The sequence below is a fragment of the Setaria viridis genome, chromosome 1 (assembly GCF_005286985.2).
Source record: "Setaria viridis chromosome 1, Setaria_viridis_v4.0, whole genome shotgun sequence".
Lineage (NCBI taxonomy): Eukaryota > Viridiplantae > Streptophyta > Magnoliopsida > Poales > Poaceae > Setaria > Setaria viridis.
The window spans coordinates 40141460-40164925 of NC_048263.2; the positions used below are offsets into that span (position 1 = coordinate 40141460).

General features: G+C 48.9%; 5 protein-coding genes across 6 annotated transcripts; 3 read left to right on the forward strand and 2 right to left on the reverse strand.

Moving 5' to 3' along the window:
- Positions 1-755: 755 nt before the first annotated feature.
- Positions 756-2685, forward strand: LOC117841457 (proliferating cell nuclear antigen). Its single transcript, XM_034721844.2, has 4 exons — positions 756-1204; positions 1306-1458; positions 1563-1660; positions 2269-2685. The coding sequence occupies exons 1-4, from the start codon at positions 886-888 to the stop codon at positions 2488-2490; spliced, it is 792 nt and encodes a 263-aa protein (XP_034577735.1). The 5' UTR covers positions 756-885; the 3' UTR covers positions 2491-2685.
- A 1504-nt stretch (positions 2686-4189) lies between these two features.
- LOC117841451 (pentatricopeptide repeat-containing protein At3g23020) lies at positions 4190-10406 on the forward strand. The gene is given in 9 exon segments (XM_034721817.2): positions 4190-4466; positions 4537-4594; positions 4774-7066; positions 7069-7130; positions 7133-7208; positions 7211-7481; positions 8092-9461; positions 9556-9702; positions 9794-10406. Coding segments are annotated over 4 exon segments (2472 nt in total). The 5' UTR covers positions 4190-4466; positions 4537-4594; positions 4774-4794; the 3' UTR covers positions 7273-7481; positions 8092-9461; positions 9556-9702; positions 9794-10406.
- A 1273-nt stretch (positions 10407-11679) lies between these two features.
- Positions 11680-17631, reverse strand: LOC117841455 (uncharacterized). 2 transcript variants are annotated; one of them, XM_034721840.2, is made up of 8 exons: positions 17237-17626; positions 17055-17150; positions 16880-16945; positions 16686-16751; positions 13237-13539; positions 13042-13108; positions 12813-12954; positions 11680-12278 (listed from the first exon to the last, which is right to left on the reverse strand). In XM_034721840.2, the coding sequence occupies exons 1-8, from the start codon at positions 17447-17449 to the stop codon at positions 12230-12232; spliced, it is 1002 nt and encodes a 333-aa protein (XP_034577731.1). In that variant the 5' UTR covers positions 17450-17626; the 3' UTR covers positions 11680-12229. The 2 variants fall into 2 exon arrangements, with proteins under 2 accessions (XP_034577731.1, XP_034577732.1); XM_034721841.2 differs by lacking the exon at positions 12813-12954 and having other exon boundaries at positions 17237-17631.
- Positions 17632-17720: 89 nt separating this feature from the next.
- LOC117841453 (uncharacterized protein At4g04980) lies at positions 17721-22225 on the reverse strand. The gene is made up of 9 exons (XM_072290258.1): positions 22087-22225; positions 21277-21410; positions 20315-20904; positions 20036-20162; positions 18877-19928; positions 18601-18765; positions 18367-18532; positions 18123-18256; positions 17721-18057 (listed from the first exon to the last, which is right to left on the reverse strand). Exons 5-9 carry the CDS (start codon positions 19437-19439, stop codon positions 17736-17738), a joined length of 1350 nt encoding a protein of 449 aa, XP_072146359.1. The 5' UTR covers positions 19440-19928; positions 20036-20162; positions 20315-20904; positions 21277-21410; positions 22087-22225; the 3' UTR covers positions 17721-17735.
- On the forward strand, positions 22108-23440 carry LOC117841456 (F-box/kelch-repeat protein At1g16250). The gene has a single exon (XM_034721842.2). The coding sequence runs from the start codon at positions 22108-22110 to the stop codon at positions 23281-23283; it is 1176 nt and encodes a 391-aa protein (XP_034577733.1). The 3' UTR covers positions 23284-23440.
- Positions 23441-23466: the final 26 nt, after the last annotated feature.

Here is a 23466-nt window from a genome sequence, read left to right on the forward strand (position 1 = left end):
GAGTGAAAGCAACCGCCAAAAACACACCTAGCTTTTTGGCTTTTTTGCACGGGGCCTTTTCGTTTTAGTCGAACAAGGGAGTCCAAACTCCAAAACTCAAACGTACAGATTGGCTGAATTTCCTGAAGATTGAAGGGATAAAATAATTAAATCTGATATTAAGATATTACTTTTTATGCCTCACATGTTATAATCAGTGGCAATTATTATCGCCAAAAAAAATAATCAGTGGCAATTCTTTAAGATGGTAAAAAAGTTTCCCTTAATCATTGGGTCGAACGTGCACATTGGCCTGACAGAAAAATTTCCACTATCACAGTATGTATTTCAATCCCTCCCCGAAATCTTATACTTTTTTAGCAGTAATAATTATATAAATTTTGCTGCATTATGTTGCTCCGTATTCAAACACGGTTGCATAATAGAAAGATCAAATCATTGGAGGGAAGCACGAACTAGTGCAGGCAGCGAGATGGCGGGAAATGCCGGGAAAGGAATTCCCATCTCCCGCCTCAGCTCCCGATAGCCCGCCCTTCTCAATCACAAGCACGGGGACCAGCGCCACCCGTGTTTCCCTACCGACAGGTGGGTCCGATCCCGAGCCACGTAACAAGACCCCACCTGTCAGGTGAATCTTCCGGGGCAAGGAGCGGGAAACATTTCGCGGCAGCGGCGGCGGTTCCCCCAAATTTCTCCCTCCCTTTTTTCGCTCCGCGTCCCCTCAATGGTTCCCTATTAAAATCTCCCCATTCCCCTTCCCCCCTCCCTCCCTCCGCCGCTATCCCCCTCCCAAACCCCGCGCGCCCAGATCCTACCTAGGGTTTCCCGATCTCCTACCCCTCCCGCTTCCGCCGCCGGGCCGCCGACGAGGAGAGCGCCGCCACGATGTTGGAGCTGAGGTTGGTGCAGGGGAGCCTCCTCAAGAAGGTCCTCGAGGCGATCCGCGAGCTGGTCACCGACGCCAACTTCGACTGCTCCGGCACCGGGTTCTCGCTGCAGGCCATGGACTCCAGCCACGTCGCGCTCGTCGCCCTGCTCCTCCGCGCCGAGGGGTTCGAGCACTACCGCTGCGACCGCAACCTCTCCATGGGCATGAACCTAAACAACATGGCCAAGATGCTCCGATGCGCCGGCAACGACGACATCATCACCATCAAGGCCGACGACGGGTCCGACACCGTCACCTTCATGTTCGAGTCGCCCAGTAAGTTCCCAATCGCTTCTCGCCTTTTTTGTTTTCATTAGTTGTCGATGCTTCTGGAATCTTATTCCTGACCGTGATTATTTTGTTTTGGGAATGAACAGAGCAAGATAAAATTGCCGATTTCGAGATGAAGCTGATGGACATCGACAGTGAGCACCTCGGCATCCCGGATTCCGAGTACCAGGCCATCGTCCGCATGCCGTCGGCTGAGTTTATGAGGATCTGCAAGGACCTCAGCAGCATCGGGGACACTGGTACATAGATTATTTTTGTTGGTTTATGCAGCAGGCTATTTGTTACTGTTGCACATAGTTGGTTCTAGTTCTTGTGGCTTAACACTTGCCATTTCTTCTTGTAGTTATCATCTCGGTGACTAAGGAGGGCGTCAAGTTCTCAACCTCAGGAGAAATTGGGAGCGCTAACATTGTCTGCAGGCAGAACCAAACTGTTGACAAGGTACCTTTTAGCATCGTTGACCTTTAATTGGAACAAATCCCATCCTCTGCATCTATCTGTGTTTGTGGCCTGCAAAATGCTATGGATAATGATAGTATGAGTGTTCTTTAATAGATTAGTGCTACCCACCACATTCATGGTTCCACTCAGGTTATTTGCAGTGTAGATACCCATGTTTTGCCTGTCTGCAGTAGGCACAGATTAATAGTTAAAGTAGTTAATTCACTTTGCTTGCTAAGTTACGGTCCTCTGTTAGGTGTTCTAGTTCAGTGTATATGATTGGATATCTATTTCAGCACTAGCTGTTTGTTAATTTGTCTAGCAGTTAAGCTAAATATTTTAGAAACCAGATCCTGTCACCTCATTTAGTTGATTGAATGGGAATTTGGAAAACTGAATTGAATCAGACATCTTTCTAGCATAGCTTTTTTCTGAAATAAATCTGGATGATGTGATTCTATTCTTCAATTTTTTTGTCTTGTATGATATTAATAATTGCAATTGGGTCTATCATGAATCTGTTCACTGTCTGTAGTCTGATACCTATTTAAGGAATGTTTAATGAGATGTTTGCACTGGCTAAAGGATTCTGTTTTTAATCAACGCAGCCAGAGGAAGCTACCGTTATAGAGATGCAGGAACCAGTTTCCTTGACCTTTGCCCTGAGGTACATGAACTCCTTCACCAAGGCATCGTCCCTGTCTGACCAAGTGACTATCAGCCTTTCATCTGAGCTGCCAGTGGTGGTCGAGTACAAGATAGCAGAGATGGGTTACATTAGATTTTACCTGGCTCCTAAGATTGAGGAAGATGAGGAGATGAAGCCCTGATGAACAATATAGTGCTGATGTTACCTACTTTTCTTGTCTTCCAACCATCGTTTGCTTACCTATTGCTTGGAAGCGAAAAAAGATGTTATGCGTTATCTCTTAGGCCAGACTGCTTTAGCTACCTGTATTTGTGACTGTTCTGTGAATCCATGGATTTACAGTGAATCTAGATTAGTGGGTTTGTGCTTTTGTGCATGTTGGCAAAATGTGCTTTCTGGTGCTTGTAGCTTGATGATTTATGATCCATCAGTTGCAGAGTCTGTTGCATCAAGGGATCGTTCAAACTAGGAGGCAATCAGCATCCCCCGTTGAGCTATGCAGCATCAATGCAGTCGCCGACTGGGAGCTGGCAGATCTCGGCACGGTCGTCCTCGGCGAGCGCCTCGTTGAGCTGGACCATCAAGTCCCGGTAGCGGCGCGATGTCCACGCACCGGCGGGGAGCACGACGGAGCCGTTTGAGAGCGTGTTGTAGCGAAGTAGCCGACGCCGCGGTCCAGCCGGACCACCTCCATCAGCCGCCCTTTCGTGTTATAGCTGAGATAGTTGTCCTCGGCGTCCACGAGCGCGAAAGTCGAACTCGAACGAACATGGTAGGTGACCGCAGGCCGGGGGCTCCGATCTAACGGGTGCTAACTTCCAAGCCCATTAGACTCGGTTCTTCTACTGTTCTTCCCAGTGCAGCCGTTCGTGCTTTCCAGTTCCCACCCCCACCTCCACCGCCACGCTGCCTGCCCACCATCCGCCACCGCCCCTTCCAAATCCGTGCGCTTCATCATCCTTGCCGCCGGCTGCTACCCATCGGACATCCAGCTCCGCCCAGCTAGCGGCGCTCCCGCGCTGCCTCGCCTTCACCGTCAATCAAACCGTCGCCACCGCTGGAGTGGACCTCCCTCCTATAGGCCGGAGGCATTGGAGCTCCCGGGAAACCTGAACCCTGATCTAACCTCCGCCGCTACCGCCGCCGTCATGATCTTGACCACCACCTAGGGCCGCCGGCGCCTCCCATGCCGCCTCGCCTCTACCGCTGGCTGAATCGCCGCTGCTAGGCCATCCTTCGAACCGAAGTACCAGCGCGATGGCAAGCAGCGGTGCCGGCACATGTGGAGGGGAAGAGAAGGAAGGAAGAAAGAAGCTTGACATCCGTTGGATTTATTTCACACACGAATTTTAAAGTGGAAATTTATTTAGAAAATTATCTTCCCAAAGATACGTACGTTTTTTTTGCCGCAGGCCATGACTCACGTAGCCTGGCTAATTGGTTTGGGTTTATTGGTGGTAATGGGTTGGTTTTCGTTTTAGGCTCTTTTAGTTGGTTTCCAATAGATGGTTTCGTTTGAGTTGTGTTTTACCAGCAAACAGTTTGGAGGGGATTTAGAGGAGGTTTTTAGTTCCACGGATTAAAGTTTAGTCCTTATCACATCGAATGTTTAGATACGAATTAGACTATAATAAATGTATGCTAATTATAGATTAATTAAGCTTAATAGATTCATCTCGCAAAATAGCCTGCATCTGTACAATTAATTTTATAATTAACATATATTTAATACTTCTGATTAGTATCTAAATATTTGTGACACGAAAGACTAAACAACCCAGAAGTTAAGGTGTGGAATAATATTTTGGGTCCAAAGGCCTCATGGGTTGCAACCCGTTAAGAATCCGCCGGCCCTATCCTATCCCCGGTTCCCCTTGCGGCCTAGAGCCTCGCCTCGCCTCGCCTCGCTTCTCTTTCCCCCGCCGTCAAGCCCGAGCCCCCGGCGTTCGGCTCCTGCCTCGGCGTCGGCGGCCTCCTCGCGTCGCACGAGGAGGAGCCCGAGACGCCGACGGCCTGGGCGGCGTCGCCCGCGACGGCGCCCGGGAGCAGTGAGGAGGCCGCGGCGGTGGCCGGGGCAAGCACTACCGCGGGGTGAGGCAGCGGCCGTGGGGCAAGTTCGCCGCAGAGATCCGGGATCCGAGATCCACGCCAAACCAGGTAAATGCCTAAGCTACACTTCTTGGGTGCGTTTCTAATCTGTTGTGATTTAATCGATGCTGTTGTAAAGGAACCCATGGTGTAGTAGCAAGCTCTGCTTAGCAAGCATTGTCCAAAGCAAAGCCAAGGTAAGACCTGCCGTCATCCACCCTGAAAACCAGTGTAATAACAGTGTTGGTAAGCATTTGGGAACAACGGGGACGAATTTTACCTTTCAAGCCCGTAGTTTCCAATTCGAGTTGAAAGGTAAAATTCGTCCCCGTTGTTCCCAAATGCTTACCGACACTGTTATTACACTGGTTTTCAGGGTGGATGACGGCAGGGCGAGATGCTGATCCCGTGCGATTGCTTCCTCCATGTTCCCGCACCGCCGCTGACTCTGTTACAGAACTGTACAGCTTCGGCGTCCTGCAGAGATAAAGGCCTCACTTTCCTAATCCACTCCGTCTATGCACCAGCTAGAACCTATGAAATTTGCCCAGAACCGGCAGTTCCATGCACGGTTGCCAGACAAACTGGCAAAGGGAAGAAGAAATCTAACTGGGTCCATTACGGTGGGTCGCTTCCGGCAATGCTGGAGGCACTGGAGGATGTCCAGGACGTTGAAGAAGCGCTCTGGTCGTGGAAGGACACACTGAGCAATCGGGAGAGGACAATCCTCCTCAAGGAGCAGAAAGATTGGAGACGGGCGGTCGAGATCTTTGACTGGTTTCGCAGGGAGAGGGGCCATGAGCTCAATGTGATTCACTACAATGTTGTGCTCTGTGCAGTTGGGCGAGCAAGGAGATGGGACCTCGTTCTTAGTCTGTGGCATGAGATGCATTCCTGCGGTGTGGCACCGGATAACTCGACGTATGGTACATTGATCGATGTATGTTGCAAAGGGGGAAGAGAACGGATGACTTTGCTTTGGCTCGGGGACATGTGCAAGCGGGGTTTGACGCCTGATGAGGTCACTATGAGCATTGTGCTGCAGGCACATAAGAAGGCTGGAGAGTATGAAATGGCCGAGCTCTTCTTCAGAAAATGGTCCTCAGATTCAAGTAGAAGGATGGAGGGGCACCCTCGCTACAGCTTGTACACTTACAACACCTTGATTGATACTTATGGAAAAGCTGGTCAACTTGAGAAAGTATCAGATACATTCAACCAAATGTTGAGAGAAGGTGTTGCGCCAAGTGTTGTTACATTCAACACAATGATTCATGTTTGGGGTAAGCACCATAGAATGGAGCGAGTTGCTTCTTTGGTGAAGATGATGGAGGAATTCCAGTGCTTTCCTGACAGAAGGACTTACAATATACTGATCTCACTGTACAGAGAATGCAACGATATTGATGTTGCAGAGTACTACTTCTGGAAGATGAAAGCAGAAAATTTGGTACCAGATGTTGTGAGCTGCCGCACACTCTTATATGGATACTCTATCAGGGGCATGGTCACTAAAGCGGAAGCCCTTCTAAAAGAAATGGATGAGAGGGGCTTTTTGATAGATGAGTACACACAATCAGCTTTGACGAGGATGTATGTAAATGCTGGGATGCTTGAGCAAGCATGGCATTGGTTTGACAGGTTCCATCACCAGATGAATTCTGAATGCTTTTGTGCAAATATTGATGCATTTGGGGAGAAAGGATACATAGTTCTTGCAGAGAAGGCTTTTATATGCTGCCTAAAGAAGAAGATGCTCAGTGTTTCTGTGTGCAATGTTATGATCAAAGGATATGGGTTGGTAGAGAAGCTGGATGAGGCATGTGAGGTAGCTGATGGCATGGAGAGGTATGGCATTTTGCCTGATTACGTGACTTACAGTTCTCTCATTCAACTTCTGTCAACTGCTAAACTGCCAAAGAAGGCTCTTCACTACTTGAAAAAAATGCAAGCAGTAAAACTGCTGTCAGACTGTGTTCCATACTCTATGGTAATTAGTAGCTTTGCTAAGAATGGTGATTTACGAATGGTTGAGTACCTGTTTAGAGAAATGATCACCTCAGGGATCCGTGCTGATGTTTTTCTCTACTCTATCTTAATTGATGCTTATGCTGAAGCTGGAAAGGTCCAACAAGCTGCAGCATATTTTGGTTTAATAAAAAAAGATGGCTTATGTGAGAGTGCTACAATCTACAATTCTTTGATAAAGCTCTTTACAAAGGTAGGATATGTTGCAGAGGCCCGAGAAACATACAAGCTACTCAGATCACTGGATACTGATGCCAACCCTTATGCATCTAATTGCATGATTGATCTCTACTGTGATCATTGTATGGTGAAAGAAGCAAGTGAGATTTTTGAAAGTCTGAAGGCCAGGGGAAGTGCAAATGAATTCTCATATGCAATGATGGTGTGTTTGTACAAGAAAATAGGTCGCTACGATGTAGCTCACAGGATTTGCAAGGAAATGCAAGCTTTAGGACTTCTAACTCAAGCACAAAGCTACAATTCTGTGATCCAAATGTATGTATCTGGTGGAAGAATGGAGGATGCTTTAAAAATATTTAAGAAGATGTTGGTATCGAACACACCACCAAATGATGCAACATTCAAGGCACTAAATGTTATTCTAGTAAGAAGTGGAGTTACAAGGAACAAGATTAGAAAGCTAGATTGTTAAGAAGAAATAACACTCATGATTACTTGTGTCAATGGTACACGGCACTATCCCTTCAGCTGTAAGATCAAGTGCATGCTCTTTTCAACATAGTATTATTGATCAATCTGCTACAAGGGCACACCCTTTTGACGTTGTAAGAGTAGGAAAAGGAGTACGAGAAAGCAAGTAACTTCAGAACTGATTTCAAAATTTTAAATTCTTAGATGTAGATACACAATCGCGATTATCTGTCAACTGAAGTGTACACAGAGACGGTGCATACCATGTTCGAGAAAATGTTGATAGTTGATAGGTCAGCACAGCGAATTCAGGGAAGTCATTTTCACATGTGTGAATCCTGTTAGCTTTCTGCAGGCGAACGTTATTACTTATATGTCCCCAGTTTCTACGTATCAGAATATAAGGTACATGCTCTCGCAACGACATGCTTTTGCTAAAATTGAACTGCTTCAGCTTGTATGACTTCCACAAAAGATTCAGTATTGATGATAATTCCAACATTGCAGTGTATTTCTAAGTTCTGCCTGTTTTGATTTTACTTAATTACATTGCAGTTACTTGGCAACATAAATTTTCAATAATGGCACTTCTTGCAGTGCCCTATTCTGTTATTAATATGCGCCCTGATAAAGCTGCAGTATATTTTTTATTTGGCTTATGTTCAATAAATTTGTGTTCCCTTGTTGGTGGCTCATGTTGGGTACTTGGGTTTCAGCTCTAGCCTATTGCAACTTCACCACTAAAAGCTTCAGGTGCCCTCAACATATGAGTTCCAATTTTACGGCAGGAGAGGCTTTTCAATCTGTGTTACTTTGTATTGGGGAACATGTAATATTTCACCAAAAATATACAAGTCAGAGCTATAAATATAATATTAATTTTAAACTTATCTGATTATCATACTCCAGTATCATTTTTTTATTATAATATGTTCTTATCTAGCAATTTCTTTTTTCATTTTAGTGCACTCCTTGATCATTAAAGACATCGTTTTAACTTTCTGCCTCCTATTAGGGATGTATGGTTTGTAAGCAAAAGACACTCTTTTGGCGCTGTGGGTGTTGTTCAGTTGCAGCACATACGGAATATGCACCATAACCAGTGATTCATCTAAAAGACAATACAAAGTGCAATTTGCTGGAGGCGTCCTTCTGATTGGCTTCTGCAAAATGAGGTCTATCCTTTTTTCCCCCTTAAAATTGGTCACTTCATGTTGTCATATATTAAATGAATAATAACAGCTTATCCAGTCTAATTTGATAAACAGGCAAGAGGGAAACTTTCTAGTATAAGTATTAAAATAATTTATGTGCATCTAGTCATTGTATTTTCTCCAAGCTCAGTGCTGATTCCTCCATCACATTTAATATCCTTTTGTTTCATCCCTAGATCCTTGGAAGATTAATACTGAACAAGAATAAGTTATCTTTGAGGTTTAGCTAGGACAATATTATCACAATGCATCCCATACATCCTTTTGTTAATATTTGTAATGGTTGAGGTGGCTGACAGGAATACTTTGTTTGCTGGTGACAGAATGCTGACTTTACCAACAGTATAGAGGTGTGTGTATGCATGACACAACTGTACATTTGCTATCTTTTCTTCTATGATTATTTCATTCATGTAAACTGTGCATGTTGTTTTCTTGAATAAATCATTTTCAGAGCTTCTTTTGCAGCTTGTCTTTAACTCTTTATAATGACAGTGCTGGGTAGGTTTCACAATGTGTTTTTATTACTCTTAAAGCAGAAGAAAAGTTAATCTAAAGTAATGTTTTAGGACTTGTACCACCATTTGTTTGCACGGTTGACCACTAATATGTGTATTAAAATGGCCGCATGAAAATGTTATTAGTAGATATTATTACCATTTTTGGTTTTGGTGTTTATATATATAAAAAATGACCATGTTGCCTCTTGGAGACTGGGAAGTCGAAAACACCACATTCTTAGAATTGATGGGCTATTTTTTTATTTTTACTTAGCTAGTTTTTAGTACTTAGTGACATAACTGGAATGTGTGGGCAAGCACCACCAATGGAAGCAAGAAGCTTGATGCTGCTTATCAAGAAGCTCAGTCAAAGAGTTCTGCATGCCCTATATTCTTGTTTTCCTTGGTAAGGATCTTTTCAGGACTTTGTATTTCGTGGTGGATGTTAAGTTAGTTTCCTTTGCCTGGTATGCCCTTCATGATGAAACATCAGGTGAATACAAGTGGCCTGTTGATTTTGAGAAAACCCTTGAGTACTGGCAACAGGACAAGTGGAATGTCTCCTCTGTTAAGTGGCGCATTGTCCAGGACGTCCCTAACAGTATTCTCAAGCACACCATCCTAGGGAATCATGAGAACAAGCCTGTCACGATACCCATGACACACTAGAGGTAAGCATCTTCCAGAGTCTTAAATAAATTCACTTGTTTGAAAAAATGTGGTGCCTTATTCTTCATATCTTTTTTTTTTGTCAATTTTATTCAGATACACCTTGAACAAGGCCTTCAGATGTTCAAGTTATTCAAGGAGCATGTCAGTAAGACCTCCATCCTTGATGACTTTACCTCCTACAAGAGCCACCAGAAGTTGATGCAGGATAAAAGGGCGAAACAGCAGCAGATCCAAAAGCAGGTGCATTCAAACTAAAAATACATTGCCCATTCATCCGTTCAAGGTTTCAGCACATTGCCTACTTTATCCTGATTTTCTGAAATACTTGTAGGTTGACTGTCTTAGATTACTCAGGTCTGGGACAGTAGAGCTCCCATTTCTGTCACAACCAGTGAACAACAGCAGGAAGTTGCTGACGGGAAGCCAAAGCCATCTGCACTGTACCAAACAGTGCCAACTCAGAGGTGAAGGCTCCTACAGATAACTGTACTGCTCCTGTTATTTTCTACGCTGCAAAGGTGGGCCAAACGGCAACAACCGAGAACCCTGTCCTCGCCAATGGAGTTGCCAAGACTGGCTAGCTTGATCGCATGCCTTGAAGTAGTGCAGACCCATTTGATCATACAGAGCACCTTGGCCGGCATCGACGGCGCAATTGTAGAAGGTTGCCTTTGCTCCCAGCACTCGCAGCGCTGGTGCCTCGCCTTTTCTTTTCCTCTGGCTTCGGCGGCGGCGCATGGTTCTTGAAGAATGAAGGCAACGTTATATATAGGGCTTGCCGTCCGTAACTACGTCGTCGTTCCAGACGATGATGTATTTGCCTGATCATGATTTTTATGTAATATGTATAGGTTTCTTTCCAATGTTATTTGATCCTTTATTTATGCTATCACCTAGCAATAAATTGACATCTAAACGAAAAGGTTGTTTAATTTCTGCAGCAATTTTGGTGCAACGTGAGCATGGATAGAATCAAGGAACTATTTTTAGGTAGAAAAAATTCGTGCTCAGCTGACCATGAGCTGCAAAGATGAAGGGTACTCTCGATTCATCTCCACAAACATGTCGCACGAAAGGCGACTTCCTTGCTATCGGTTGCAACACCCAAGCCATGCATTCCTAGGACCGCAGTTCGACTAAAAATACAAAGAACACAAATGAAATGTTTCCAAGAAACAATAGCCCGTGGAAACTGGTCGGAGAAATAACACATCTTTATTGCAAAAGTCTTGGTTGCTGGGAATGAAACACATACGGAATCGAGGTGCTCCTTGCAACTACTTATTCTTCAACCCTTACCTGAGACGTAGTGTGTCCCGAGAAAGGGTCTTGCCTGGGCATAGGTAAGAGTTGAGGTCGCCATTGTAGCCATCCCAGGCCCGTAACACTTGAAAGCGGCGCAGTGGAACCCCCTATAGCAAAGAATGCATTTTATTATACATAATGAAGATCATCTGAATACACGTAACAACACCTCTCATCATTATATATGAATGAAGGAGGATGTAAAGGATGTAGGTAATACCTCTCGGTCCATCAGATATCATGCCCACAATCTCCTTGCCTGTATCGGTGTAGGAGTAGGTGACAGGCGTGCCCACCCTACCCAAACCCAAGTAGATCTTTTCTCCTTCCCCCTCGATCGTGCAAGTCTTGAATGCCAACCCGCTCTCGCCGGGGGCAGCCTTGATGGGGTTTCTAGGCCGCTGCTGCTCCGGTGGCGCCATCGGCAATGCCACGGCCGCCTCCTTCAACAACCGAAACGATCTTGCATTCCTCGTAGAACGACTTGGCAGATGCGAAGATGAAGTCGATGGTGCCTTTGATGGCACACATGCCTTGAAGTAGTGCAGACCCATCTGGTCATACGGAGCACCCTGGCCTTGAATTCCACATGAATTCCACATGAATGCATGGGTGTTCCTCTGATCAATGCATGGAAAATTAAATTAACGGGTCTATATATACCTTAACAAAATGGAATCGTTGAGAGGAAGAATATAAATCTTATTTTTTTGAAAGATAAAAAGAAGATTTTGAAGTTGTAAGAACCTACAAGACCTCATATCAATTTTGGATGGAGACGGGGACAAAATGAATGCAGAGGCCATCTATCTGGCTGGGTGCGTGTTGCGTAATTGGGTCTTGAGTATACATTGTCATCATCGTCGTTATATCGAGTGGATCTGAATGAAATCAGCAGCGGAATCAGCAGCGTCACAAGAAAAACTCCCCTGCTTCAGTCTTATCCTGCTTCATGGGTCTTTCAAATGACATATTTTCCACACACACACAACAACAACAAAAAAAAGAAGCCTCTAAAATGACCATGCCTGTCGCAAAGCTCCAGGTTTATCGCAATCAACCTCAGATGGCATTATGTCATTGGATGCCTCAGATGGCATTACAGAAGTGCGATTACGGGATATGCAGATGGCTGCCTTCGCAATCCGTTCACCCAAATACCGCAGGAATGACAGGTGAGGTCATGGCGCGGACGTGCTGATCCATATGCATGGATCATGGTGGCATATCCCCCAAGTCAGTCCATAGCGGATATATTTGCAAGGAGACTGGGCTCTCTCTTTACAAAATAGTTCATCAGGCTACAATCTGAGTTGGCTGCTAACATTCAGATCCACGAGGCGGGACCGACGATCGCCGGAACTTGCTTGCTTCTCTTAGTATACCCTTGCACTGTCAATGTCCTCCCAAAATGAAGCATCCCAACGGGGAAAGCATTTACGATGATTGATAGATCATGCAGCTAGCTTGATTCTGTCCTCAGACCTCCCTCGGCGTCACTGCTTTGCAAGCTGGCCATGGTTAGAAAGAAAATCAGAGTCAAGTCACAGATCTGAGCTAATCTGAACTTGAAAAGTAGAGGCACCAGATTTCTTGAGAACATACCATAAACTTCTGATCAGAAATGAAGCAAAGGATGCTGTATAGCTGAATATTTGCTTTTCTATAATAATCTAACAAGCCTAAATAGACCAAATGTATGATGAGTGCGGAAATTTTTCATCAATTTAACAGGATTATGCAAGAGCTAGACCTTGCAGGTGTATAATCTAACAAAAATTATCAGCACCAAAATCACTTAAATGTAACGTAAGCTCACAGGAGCTTTTCAAATAGTACAATGCCTTTCTCAGTAGTGGTATAAGACCTTGTGGCAAAACAAGATGAACATACTGTATCAAACCAACCAATCACCACTGATTTCATAAAATGTTTAAAATTAAAAGGGAAGCTATCACGGACATTTTATTTTCCAGATAATCCCTTTTCATCTTACATAGAGAGAATGTTTACTTAACCTCTTTATCCACCAAAATTAAACTTACCTATGCAAGTACGGCATGAATAGTAAACTTTCAGTGTTTTTTGGCACCATGTCTTGTGCTACTTCTTTCCTAAGTGAACCTCTATCGAAACGATCAGAATTCACCATGCATGTTTCCTGCCTAGCAGGCTTGATCTCATGTCCTATTGAAGGAGCAAATTATAAAAAGCCGGTAAGAATGTTCTTATCAATGTGCCAACTGTGGCTGTTCAAACTGCACGATCTCTAACCTGGTAAAGATGTTCCTTGAACTGAAGTTAGGCGATATGTTAACATCATGTCCTCCTTCAAGATCATCTATATAGATGAGCAAGAAACAAACCACAAAAAGTACATGTGAGGTATAACTAAATGTTTGCAGACAAACGGCTTCAGGTCAAGCTTATGCTCTAGATTCTAGACATAGCAAAAGGATTACCAATTACCTCAGGAGGTAGAGCTAGCAGAAAGGACTGAAGGTTGGACTGTGCTGGCTCTTGAAGGAATCGAGGCTCTATGGTGGTTGAACTAGTAGGGGCACTTTGTAACACAAGCGGTTTGTTATGCCGTTGGTCATGATTGGAATGATGAGCTAAAGAAATTTGGTTCATAGGTAGGACAACCCCAGATTCTGATGCCTTGACACCACTTTGGTTGAGCGTGGCGCACACTTCTGAGGGTGCCAGAGCCTCAGGTCCTCCAGACAAGTTTGCTGGGGGCAGATACAGGCCATTTCTCATTGACAACATCTGAAAAAAAAAGGAAACAAACTTATATTAGGCTGCACAAATGAGGAATACATATACATGAATGGCGAAAGGAATAGCTAAAGCATTTCTGAGCTACTATATAACAATACACAAAATGATACATACGGCCAAACATTTTGTTCTCTTTTAGGGTAGAAAAAGAGTGCATTGTGATTAATCCTGGCCACCCAGGTGTACATAATCCAAATCGGATACATCACTTTAAAACATCTATTAGACACTTAGAGTATATTTGTATAGTTATATTGTGTTGTACTCTTTACTTGTACACCAAGCCTTCTTGGCTTGTACAACAAGTTACTTGTCCACCAAGCCTTGTTGGCTTGTACAACAAGCTACTTGCACACCAAGCCTTCTTGGCTATATATATGAAAGGTCACCCCTCCCTCCTAGTGGTGTGGTGTTTCCCAATTCTATCTCTCTACATGGGATTAGGAGTTTCGGGTTTCAGATCCTAGGCCGAACCTTCTACTTCCGCTTGTTCCCCCTACCTCATGTGTGCCGCTGGCCACCCTTCACAGCGCGCATCCACCGCGCCCCCTCGATGGCCTCCTAGCGTGCCCCCAGGGAGGTTGCCCATGACCTCTGCGGGGGCAGCGCCCTCCGTCTCTGTGGGGGATCCAGTTAATCTGCCGCCCTCCATCATCAAGCAAGATCAGATCGTGCAAAAACTCACCTGGGTGTTGTCCTCCTTCCGCTCCCTAGCCTTCCACCTCCATTCTCCTCGCGCCGCCGCCCACGGCCACGCACCACCCTACTCCTCGCACCGCCATCCTCGGCCGTGCCTCCCTGCTCCTCGCGTCGCCGCCCTCTGCCGCGCCTCACCACTGCCCCACGCCACCGTCCCTTGGCGCGCGATTTCCTTGCATCGCCCCATCATTGGTCCTGCTCGCCTAGCCTGATTGCTCCTGTCCCTCTGCTCTCTTTGTTCTTTTGTTTTCTATGCCATTGTTGACCACGGAGGTAGGAAAATGAACGAACGAGTGAGCTGTGTTTGGGATAAGGTCTGCTACGTGCACCTGGAGGTTCTACACGAGATGCTCTTGTTGTGTCTTCTTCTTTTGCCTGATCAGAGATCGGGATTGCGTCGCCCACCGCCTGTCGACCTCTTGCCTCTACTTTGACATCGGCGTCAACTTCACCAGCTCCTGCCCCGTCTCCGACTATGCGGCTTGGCGAGATGGACGGCGCCCTAGGGGACGCCTGTGTGCACTGACCTCCTCGCTGCTTCGTCCGCATGTCGACCTCCACCGGCTCATCGTCGCCTCCACCGATAGGGACACCTCCGCCGACTTCACCCATCGTCGTCTCGCCTCGCGCATACTCGATCTGATCAGCCGATGTGCGCGATCCACCAGGCTCCTGTGACGTTCGTCCTCGTATTGCGTGCCTCTTCCCTGAGTATGGAGGGCTACTGCTGCATCGCCTCTTCGGGCAGCAGCGGCACCGCCTGTGGTCTCCTTCGCCGTTGCATCCTCACCGCCGCCGACCACATCAACGACCTCATCGTCGCCTACGAGTCGCTGCGCCTTGCGTGCATGGTTTTTATCAGGCTTTTCGAGTTCTTCACCGTCTCCTTCAAGCTTCGCCGCCGCATCATCCGGATCATCAGGCCTTGTGTTCGATCGTCCGGGTCTACCTCCTCGCTTCGTCCAGCACCACCTCGTCGCTGTCTAATCTCCACCTCGTTTGTCTACTCCAGCAACCGCGGGCTGCATCGGCATCTTCTACCTCGCCGTTCTTCTGCGCCTGCGACCGCTGTGGAGGCCTTCTCTGCTGGTCCCTCAAACAACAGCGTCTGGTTGTGCACTCTCCCTTGCACATCCGGTATTGGCAACACCGGTGCGTGCCATCGTCCTCGATGTGTTCCCGGGCCTGGCAAACCCGGGAATGTCTCGCCCGATGGTTAGACAGCATTGACTTCAGCATCGAACCCCCCTCTACGATTGCCTCGACGCGTCACCGTCTTCGTCTCCGGCATCTTCTCCTACGCGCCACCATCCTCACAACGCCTCCTCGTGCGCCCGCGGCTTCATGTGCAGCTCCCTCGTCTTCGGCAGCCTCGTCTACGTTGACCACGGCTACTCTATGCACGGCATCCTCGACCACGGCTACTCATCCTCATGCTCGGCTACCTCGACATCGGCACAAAGGGCTATCATCCACATAAGTTACTCGCCGGTTTTCTCTCTAGTCGCAGCATTCGCACCGCACCGCCGTTATAACTGTGGGGGGACGTCAGTCCGTCGGCTTCTACCTTCGGCTTCTCCTCCAGTCTCACCGTCTGCAGTGCTCCTGCTGTGACTGTGGGGGGATGTTAGAGTATATTTGTATAGTCATATTGTGTTGTACTCTTTACTTGTACACCAAGCCTTGTTGGCTTGTACAACAAGTTACTTTTACACCAAGCCTTGTTGACTTGTACAACAAGCTACTTGTACACCAAGCCTTCTTGGCTATATATATGAAAGGTCACCCCTCCCTCCTAGGGGTGTGGTGTTTCCCAATTCTACCTCTCTACACTTATACCCAGTGATTACTCGGACTCCAGCTACTAAGAAGACCATACTACAATCACCAATCGGTTCTTCATTTGTGAACCCTGAAGTTTTTCATCACCGAAAACACTGGAATGAAATGTCGGTATAAACCGAATGCCCACCCCTACTACAATGTGAAGCTCAGATTTTCCCTTTTTCCTCACAGAAGCCATCATTTTGGCACAATTGTTACAAGACTGTAGCTAAATCTACACTGTACTAGTCCCTTCTAAATTGTAGGTTGTTTTAGCTTTGTCCTAAACTTGATCGTAGTTAGACAAATTTGACTTAGGAGAAAGCTAAAACGACCTACAATTTGGTACGGAGGGAGTAGCGCCCTAAGCTTCTCCCTGCCTTGATTGTTACTAGTATTTCACATCATGCTTTCACAGTTTTGCAGAACATTCAGCTACTTGGCATTCGCTGTCATCAGCTACTACTATCGAGTAAATGCCCATTTGAATTGCTAGTCACTTAGCATTCACGTCTGTTGGTTGTTACTCTGTGGTCCGGCAGCGTATATATCCCAATTGGTGGTAATCGGTAGTAGTAGCAAAATTAGCAGCGCAGCATCTGCTTGCTCACCTGCACTTGTAGCTGAAGCTGCTTCAGGTACTCAATGGCATCATCAAGCATGGAGGCCTTGTCCGTCTGCACTTGCCAAATCGTTCCGCAGAAGCAGCGGCAGCGAAGTTATTAGCTTCCAAATTCCAAGAAGGCAGGACAAGAATCGAGAATGGACGGCGTAAAGGGAGAGGAGAGGAGAGGTGGTCCCTGACCTTGCTGGAGTTGGGGATGAGGGTCTGCAGCGCCTTCATCTTCTCGTTGATCCTGCTCCTCCTCCTCTGCGCAAATTTATTAATCAATGGGGGGCGAGCAAATCAGTACCCAACCAGCTGAGCCTGCCGGGTAGAGCAAGATCGAGGGAGACGGAAGAGCTAGCCACGCACCCACCTTCTCGGAGAGGTTGTGCACCTCGGCGGCGCGGCTCCTCTTGCCCCGCGGGCGCGCCGGCCTCGCGGGCTCCGACTCCGACGACCCCAGCGCGTCCTGCAGCAAGCAACCAGACGACTGACTGACTGAGCAGAGCGCGTGCGCGAGGCAATCGTAAGGCGGAGAGACGGGAAAGCACCCACCTCGCTCTCGCAGACGTTGGCCATGCTCTGGTGGTGGTGACGCAGGATCAAATCCAGCTGCTGCGCATCCATCGCGGCCGCACCAGCAGAGCAGCTCAGCTCAGCTCGCAACCAAGCACCACGAAGCCAGCCAGCCAACCCAGACGAGAAGTGGTCGCCGCTCTCCGCTCCCCCTGACACACGGCCGGCCCTGACCCTATGGTTTGCGCCCATGCCTCGCTGCCGCGAGCATGTCCTCCGAATCCGATGATCCCCCTTCTCTCTCTCGCTCCTCGTGCTGGTTGGTTGGTTTGTTTGTTTCGGCTTTTCTCCGGCCCGAGAAAGCTGCAGCGCAGCGCAGAGCTTTTGAGATGGCCTTTCAGTTTGTGCTTCCGCCTCGGTTCTCTCCCCGGCCGGTCGGACGGACACCGTCGCGTCCGGCGGGATGCATTTATGATTGGCGACGGACGGTTCGCTCGGCGCTGCTACATGCCCTAACATTTATGCCCGCCTTTAATGCTCAGTCCACTCGCAACAGTACTCCGTACAAGTACTCCAAGCAGTGCTCCATGTATTCATACGACTCTACTGTACACATGATAGGTACGGTGTACACTGTTTGTTTTATCAGAGGGGATGCGCCTCGATCTCGCGCGCCAGGATGGCGGTCAGCCCGCTCGTCCTGGCCTCCGGCGAAGTTGCACACCCGGAAGGCCAGCTGGAACACCCGCCAAAGCATCCTCAACGGCGGCGCTGCGGCGGCCTGGGGTGCACCTGGTCCTGGCGGCGACCGCGCGCTCGTCGCCTTGGCGTCCTGGCTCTCCTGCGTGCGGCTCAGCAATGTACAGCGAGGGACCATTAATTTGAGTGTTGCAAATGACATATGCTTGCAATACCTTCATGGCATATACTTGTGCAGCGAGGGACCATGCACTCCTTGATCCGGACCAGCACGCCGAAGTCCAAGTGGATGCCGTGAGACTGGAACCGGTTCATCTCCTCCTCTTTGTTCCGCTCCATCACGTCCACGTCGTCATTGATCTGCACGCGTACGTGCACACAAGTTCGTATCAAACACCAACCAAGACATCCCATGAGCTTGTGTTGATGAACATGTCGCAGCACATTCTATTTCGACTCGTGCATAAAACCTTGTTGAAGTAACCCTCGACTCTGTCCAGCTGCTTCGACACGGGGGCGGCCAGCTTCCAGCCCTTGAGCTTCGAAACGGCGCCGTCCAGCTTGGAGTAGAGCGCGGCCGCCATCCTCAACGAGTCCAGCTTCTTGCAAGGGAAGCCCTCGAACCTCGCCAACACCCGCACACACCATGCATGCCAAAAGCCTTGCAGTTCTGCACAACTGACTGAGCTCGATGGGAACCTGCCTGCGTCTCGTTGGTCAGGCACACCAGCTGCTGCTCCACGTGCTCAAGGAACCTCGCTAGCTCACCCATGTCCTTGGACTGGAACGAGCCGATGGCGTCCTTCAGCTCCAGGATCGTCGCCGTATGGGTCTCCGCGTCCTCTTCGATCTGCCGGAAGTAGGCCGATCTGCTTCCAGTTCCAAGTTTTCAACAGGAAAAATAATCGTGGCGATTCATTTCAGCAACAAGGAAAATGATCGAGCCACTGATCTGCTGTTGCGTTTGCACGGAGTCCTACCTCTTGGTCATCTCGGCCAACGCGTCGGCCATGCCCTGGCCCGCGTTGCCCTTGGGCCCGCCCGGCGTCCGGGGCTTCTTGCTGGCCTGTGCCTTGCCGCCGTGCGCGCACGAACCTTCCACTCTGTCGCGCAGATGCCTGTACAGGGTGCCCATCTGCGCTGATCGTTTCAGCTTGCCCGCGGCTCCCTTGGCGCGCAGCGCGGCCGAGATGTTCCCAGGAGGCGGAGGGGGCGGCGCTCGTGACACCTTGGCGGGCGGCCATCCTTGCTCTACAGAGGGTGGTGGTGGTGGCGGTGGCGGCGATGCGCTTGCCACTGCCTCAACGGGTTTGTCCGCAGATGGCCCTTGTTGCACTCTGCGCCGGAAGTGGCGGCGGTGCCAGTAGGCTTGGCACAGCGGCATTGCCGTCCATGGATGATGATGGGCTAGGCTGACCTGCCTCCATTGACAGAGAGATTGCAGAGTCGCCGACGTCGACCGTGCCTTGCTGTGCCGTCGGCGCTGCCTCATCGGCAGGCTGTGCGTCTGTGGGTGACACCAATGCCGGGGAGGCATTGTCATCCTGCATTGCCTCCCACAACTGCAGCAGCATGGGCATGCCCAGCAAGGGCACGGGGGAGGGTGGCGGCGCCGACAGCGGATGTGGGGACAAAGACGACGGCGTCAACTGTAGCACTACACAGTCACCAGTAGGAGTTGACGGTGGATCACGCCTGCTGGTTTGGCCATCCTCCACGGTGCAACCGCCTTCGTCCACCTCTTGCCGTGGCACCAGTTCCTGAACTATCAATTGTTCTGTGTGCCTCGTTGAGCCGTCTTGGCAAGGCGTTGCAACCTCGGCACTGTCTGATGGATTATGGCCAGCACTTTTGAAGGGTGTCGGAGATCTGGTGTGACAGAGAACAGGAGGGAGGCTTCTTCTTTCTGGAAGATCCTCAGCACAAGCTGCAGCTGCTGATGCTGCATTTGCACTCCTGGAGATTTCCATGAAACTGAAGATTTCTTTCGCCATTGGAATCACCTGATCAAGCATCACAGCGACACGCTCACCTACAATCCAGTTTCAACAGTGAATGATATGCGATAGATCAGTGTGATACAAGCCTGGTCAATATCTTGACAGCAAAACATTGACTTGGGCAACGCAAACTGCATACCTACACGATCTAAGCTCTCGGTCTCTACGATTGTTTGCTTCTCAAAGCCCAAGTTACTCAAATGGCTGCGTTCTGCATGGCAATCTTGCACAGACATGAGGACCTTACGGAGGTGAACAAGAGCCTGCTGGTTTTTCAGTAGTAGATGCTGGATCAGACTTATTTAAGATAGCATTGAGAAACAAAAAGAAAGGATGTTTTTGATAGGCTACATGCTTTATTTATGGATGGCTTCCGGGAGAGATTTTATATAAAAGGGGTTCCATTCAGATGGCACACCTGCTGTACAGAAGATGTATGGTTTCCTGATAGGCCTGATGAACAATTCGGATATGAAATCTTCAGAGCCTCCAGGGTATCTAGAAGTATCTAAGCTGAGTGGGAAGAACAGACTTGTATAAGCCCATCATGGTCTCCAAATGGGAAATGATGTAAAGTTTTGGCATGAACCTGATCCAACGCATCGCATGAACTTCGACATGGCAGATCCAGAGCCTCTCTCAGATGGAGGATCTTGCTGATGATTCTTTTCTCCAACGTCGAGTGGTTTGGCAATAAAGGACTAGAATTGCAAAAGCCTGTGTCTTCAGCAATTGTCGTCAATAATGCCAGTTCATGAGGTGGCCTGCAAATTTTTTTTATCTAGATTAATTGGCCAATTCATCTATTCCTCATCGGTAGAATCCAATTGCCCATGTTCATGGATGCATCGGTTGTAGAAGACGAACAAATCGAGACCTTTAATGGTGACACATCAAAGCGATGAACGGGCACATTGGAGAAGGACAATGCACGGTGAAGGATGCTTGGCGCCATCCTTGACCATGCTTTCTGTCACCCCCACCTACTTCTCAATGGATCAATGAAGCCTGCATCACAGAAAAAAAAATGAACAAGAAAGATGAACAATTAACTGATCCTGAGAAGCAGTATCATGTCGTTGATTGTTATGCTATTGTGGCCGAATGATTTGTGCGAGAAGCACGGGGGGCTCCAAGAGAATCCAGCAATCCCTTTCAGGACATCAGGACTCTCAGAGAGAATGGACGGCCCCATCAGAACAAGGACAATGTGCACGGATATATGCAGGGAGAGAGAAGGAGGAGAAAGGAGGGACCAAGAAACAGAAGAAGAATGGCAGGGACTTATTGAGACAACAACAGAGCCATTGCAACGGAGCAAGGCTTATAATTAGTGCAGGGGTTGGCTAAAAATAAGGATCCGGTTTAAGGTAGACATACCAGCCTAAATGACCACGCGTGTCATATAGCTTGGGTGGACGAGAACGGAAGGAAATGCCTTAGTACTTTCCGCAACTGACCAGCATCGTGCATTTTGTTCAACATGCTTGCACATCGTGGCCATTGAACAGCACCTGTGAATGTACACGAGTCTGTGGGCTCTGCACTGACTAGAAATGCATAAAGTAATGGCTGGAAAATGTTTAGATTAGGACATGCCAGTAATATGGTGGTGGAAATGTTGTTTAGCCTCTCAGTCCTTCCGGTTTCAAACGTCATAAGCTAACCTTCTTCCTCTTATTCTTTTTTGGGAGTACGCTGCTCAAGTGCTCATAATCTTCTTACTAAATTTCATATCTCTTTGTTAGTTTTTTAATGAAAAAACTTCGGCTGGGAGCTGGACATCTTTCCGTATGGACCATTGAATCTATCCCAACATTGGCAATGCCCATGCATGAGAACAAACAGATAGGCTGAACACTTGACCTGCTCGCTATCTGCTTGCACGATGCCATCATTATATTTTTACAGCATCGTTGTCCATGAGAGGAAGAAGACAAGCTCTAGAAGCTCGATACATTCCACAGCACGGCCGGAGTTACCGATAAGCACCTTCCTATGCTTCATATCGATCGCTCCGTCCGCCAAAAGCCACATGGCAAATTGCACAACGGCGACGCCCTATGCAAATCAGTATAAATAGCCACTCGTGTCGTGCTTTGCAAACTCCCCCGGCCAACCCAGCTTCACTAATCGCAATGGTAATCACTTGATGCACAGCACAAGAAAAAAGCAGAGACTGGTTGGTACCTGGTTGGCTGGTTCGGAACCATGGGCTCCTTGCATTGCGACATCGCCGCCTCCCCGTCCTTCTCTAGCACCGGGAGCAGCAACGGCGGCGGTGATAACGTCGCCGGCAGTGATGGCAGCGTCAGGATCTACGCGTGCTTTGCGCACGGCAGCTCCAACAGCCTGGAGTGTTACGAGCCCGGTGCCAACACATGGCGCCGCGTGGGCGCGCTCCCGGGCATCCCTGACGGCCACATACTGAAGGGGTTCGCCGTCGTCGCGCTGGGCGAATCCGTGTACGTTATCGGCGGCCGGCTGTGCAAGAGGGAGCGTGGCGCCGCCGGCGTGTTCCACGACACCGACGTCAGCGTGAGGGCGGACGTGCTCCGGTACGACGTGCGGCGAGGGGAGTGGCAGCACTGCGCGCCGCTCCTGGTCCCGCGCTTCGACTTCGCGTGCGCGCCGTGCGGGGGCAGGATCTGCGTGGCCGGCGGGCAGTGCTCGCTGGCAGGCGCCCGTGGCACGGCGGCGGCGGAGGTGTACGACGAGGAGAAGGGCCAGTGGTCGGCTCTCCCCGACATGAGCACGCTGCGCTACAAGTGCGTCGGCGTGACATGGCAAGGCAGCTTCCACGTCGTGGGGGGATTCGCGGAGAGCACGTTGACGGCCGGTGACGCCGCTCTCCTGACGCCGGGAGCCACCGTGCTGCAGTCGTCGGCGCTGGAGCGGAGCTCGGCGGAGGTGTTCCACTGCTCGAGGGGCACGTGGGAGATCCTTCCGGGGATGTGGCAGCTCGACGTGCCCCCGAATCAGATCGTGGCGGTGGCGGACCGGCTGTTCAGCTCCGGCGACTGCCTCAACAGCTGGAAGGGCCACGTGGAGGTCTACGACGGCGAGCTCAACATCTGGAGCATCTGGGATCACTCCGCCCTGCCAGACCTGTCGCTGCTGGCCAGCCTCCCGTCGTCGGCTCAGCGGCTCTACCTCACCATGGCCGCAGTCGGCACCCAGCTCTACTTCCTCGCCGGGTACCAGGTACCGTCCGGTGACGACGACGGCTCCAGAACTGTCTCGCTAGTGCACAGCTTCAACACCAGCGCTACGCCAGGGTTGGTGCCCGCATGGAGCAGCTTCCAGCCCAAAATGGAGCCGGATGACATCGAGGACGGCAGCAAGGAGCTGTTCAGCCAGTGCTGCTCGGTGCAGCTCTCCAGCTAATCACACACTTTGGAAGAGGCACAGTGCCCTCCGCAGCATATGCATAATGGTCTTGATCCTAGCATCATGCATTGCGTCTCATCTATAGACCTTCCATTAATCTGGTACTTGTGTTCCTGTGGTGTATATGTTTGATCCATATAAAAAAATCTGCATGAAAAAAGTGATATGCCTTCTTTAATT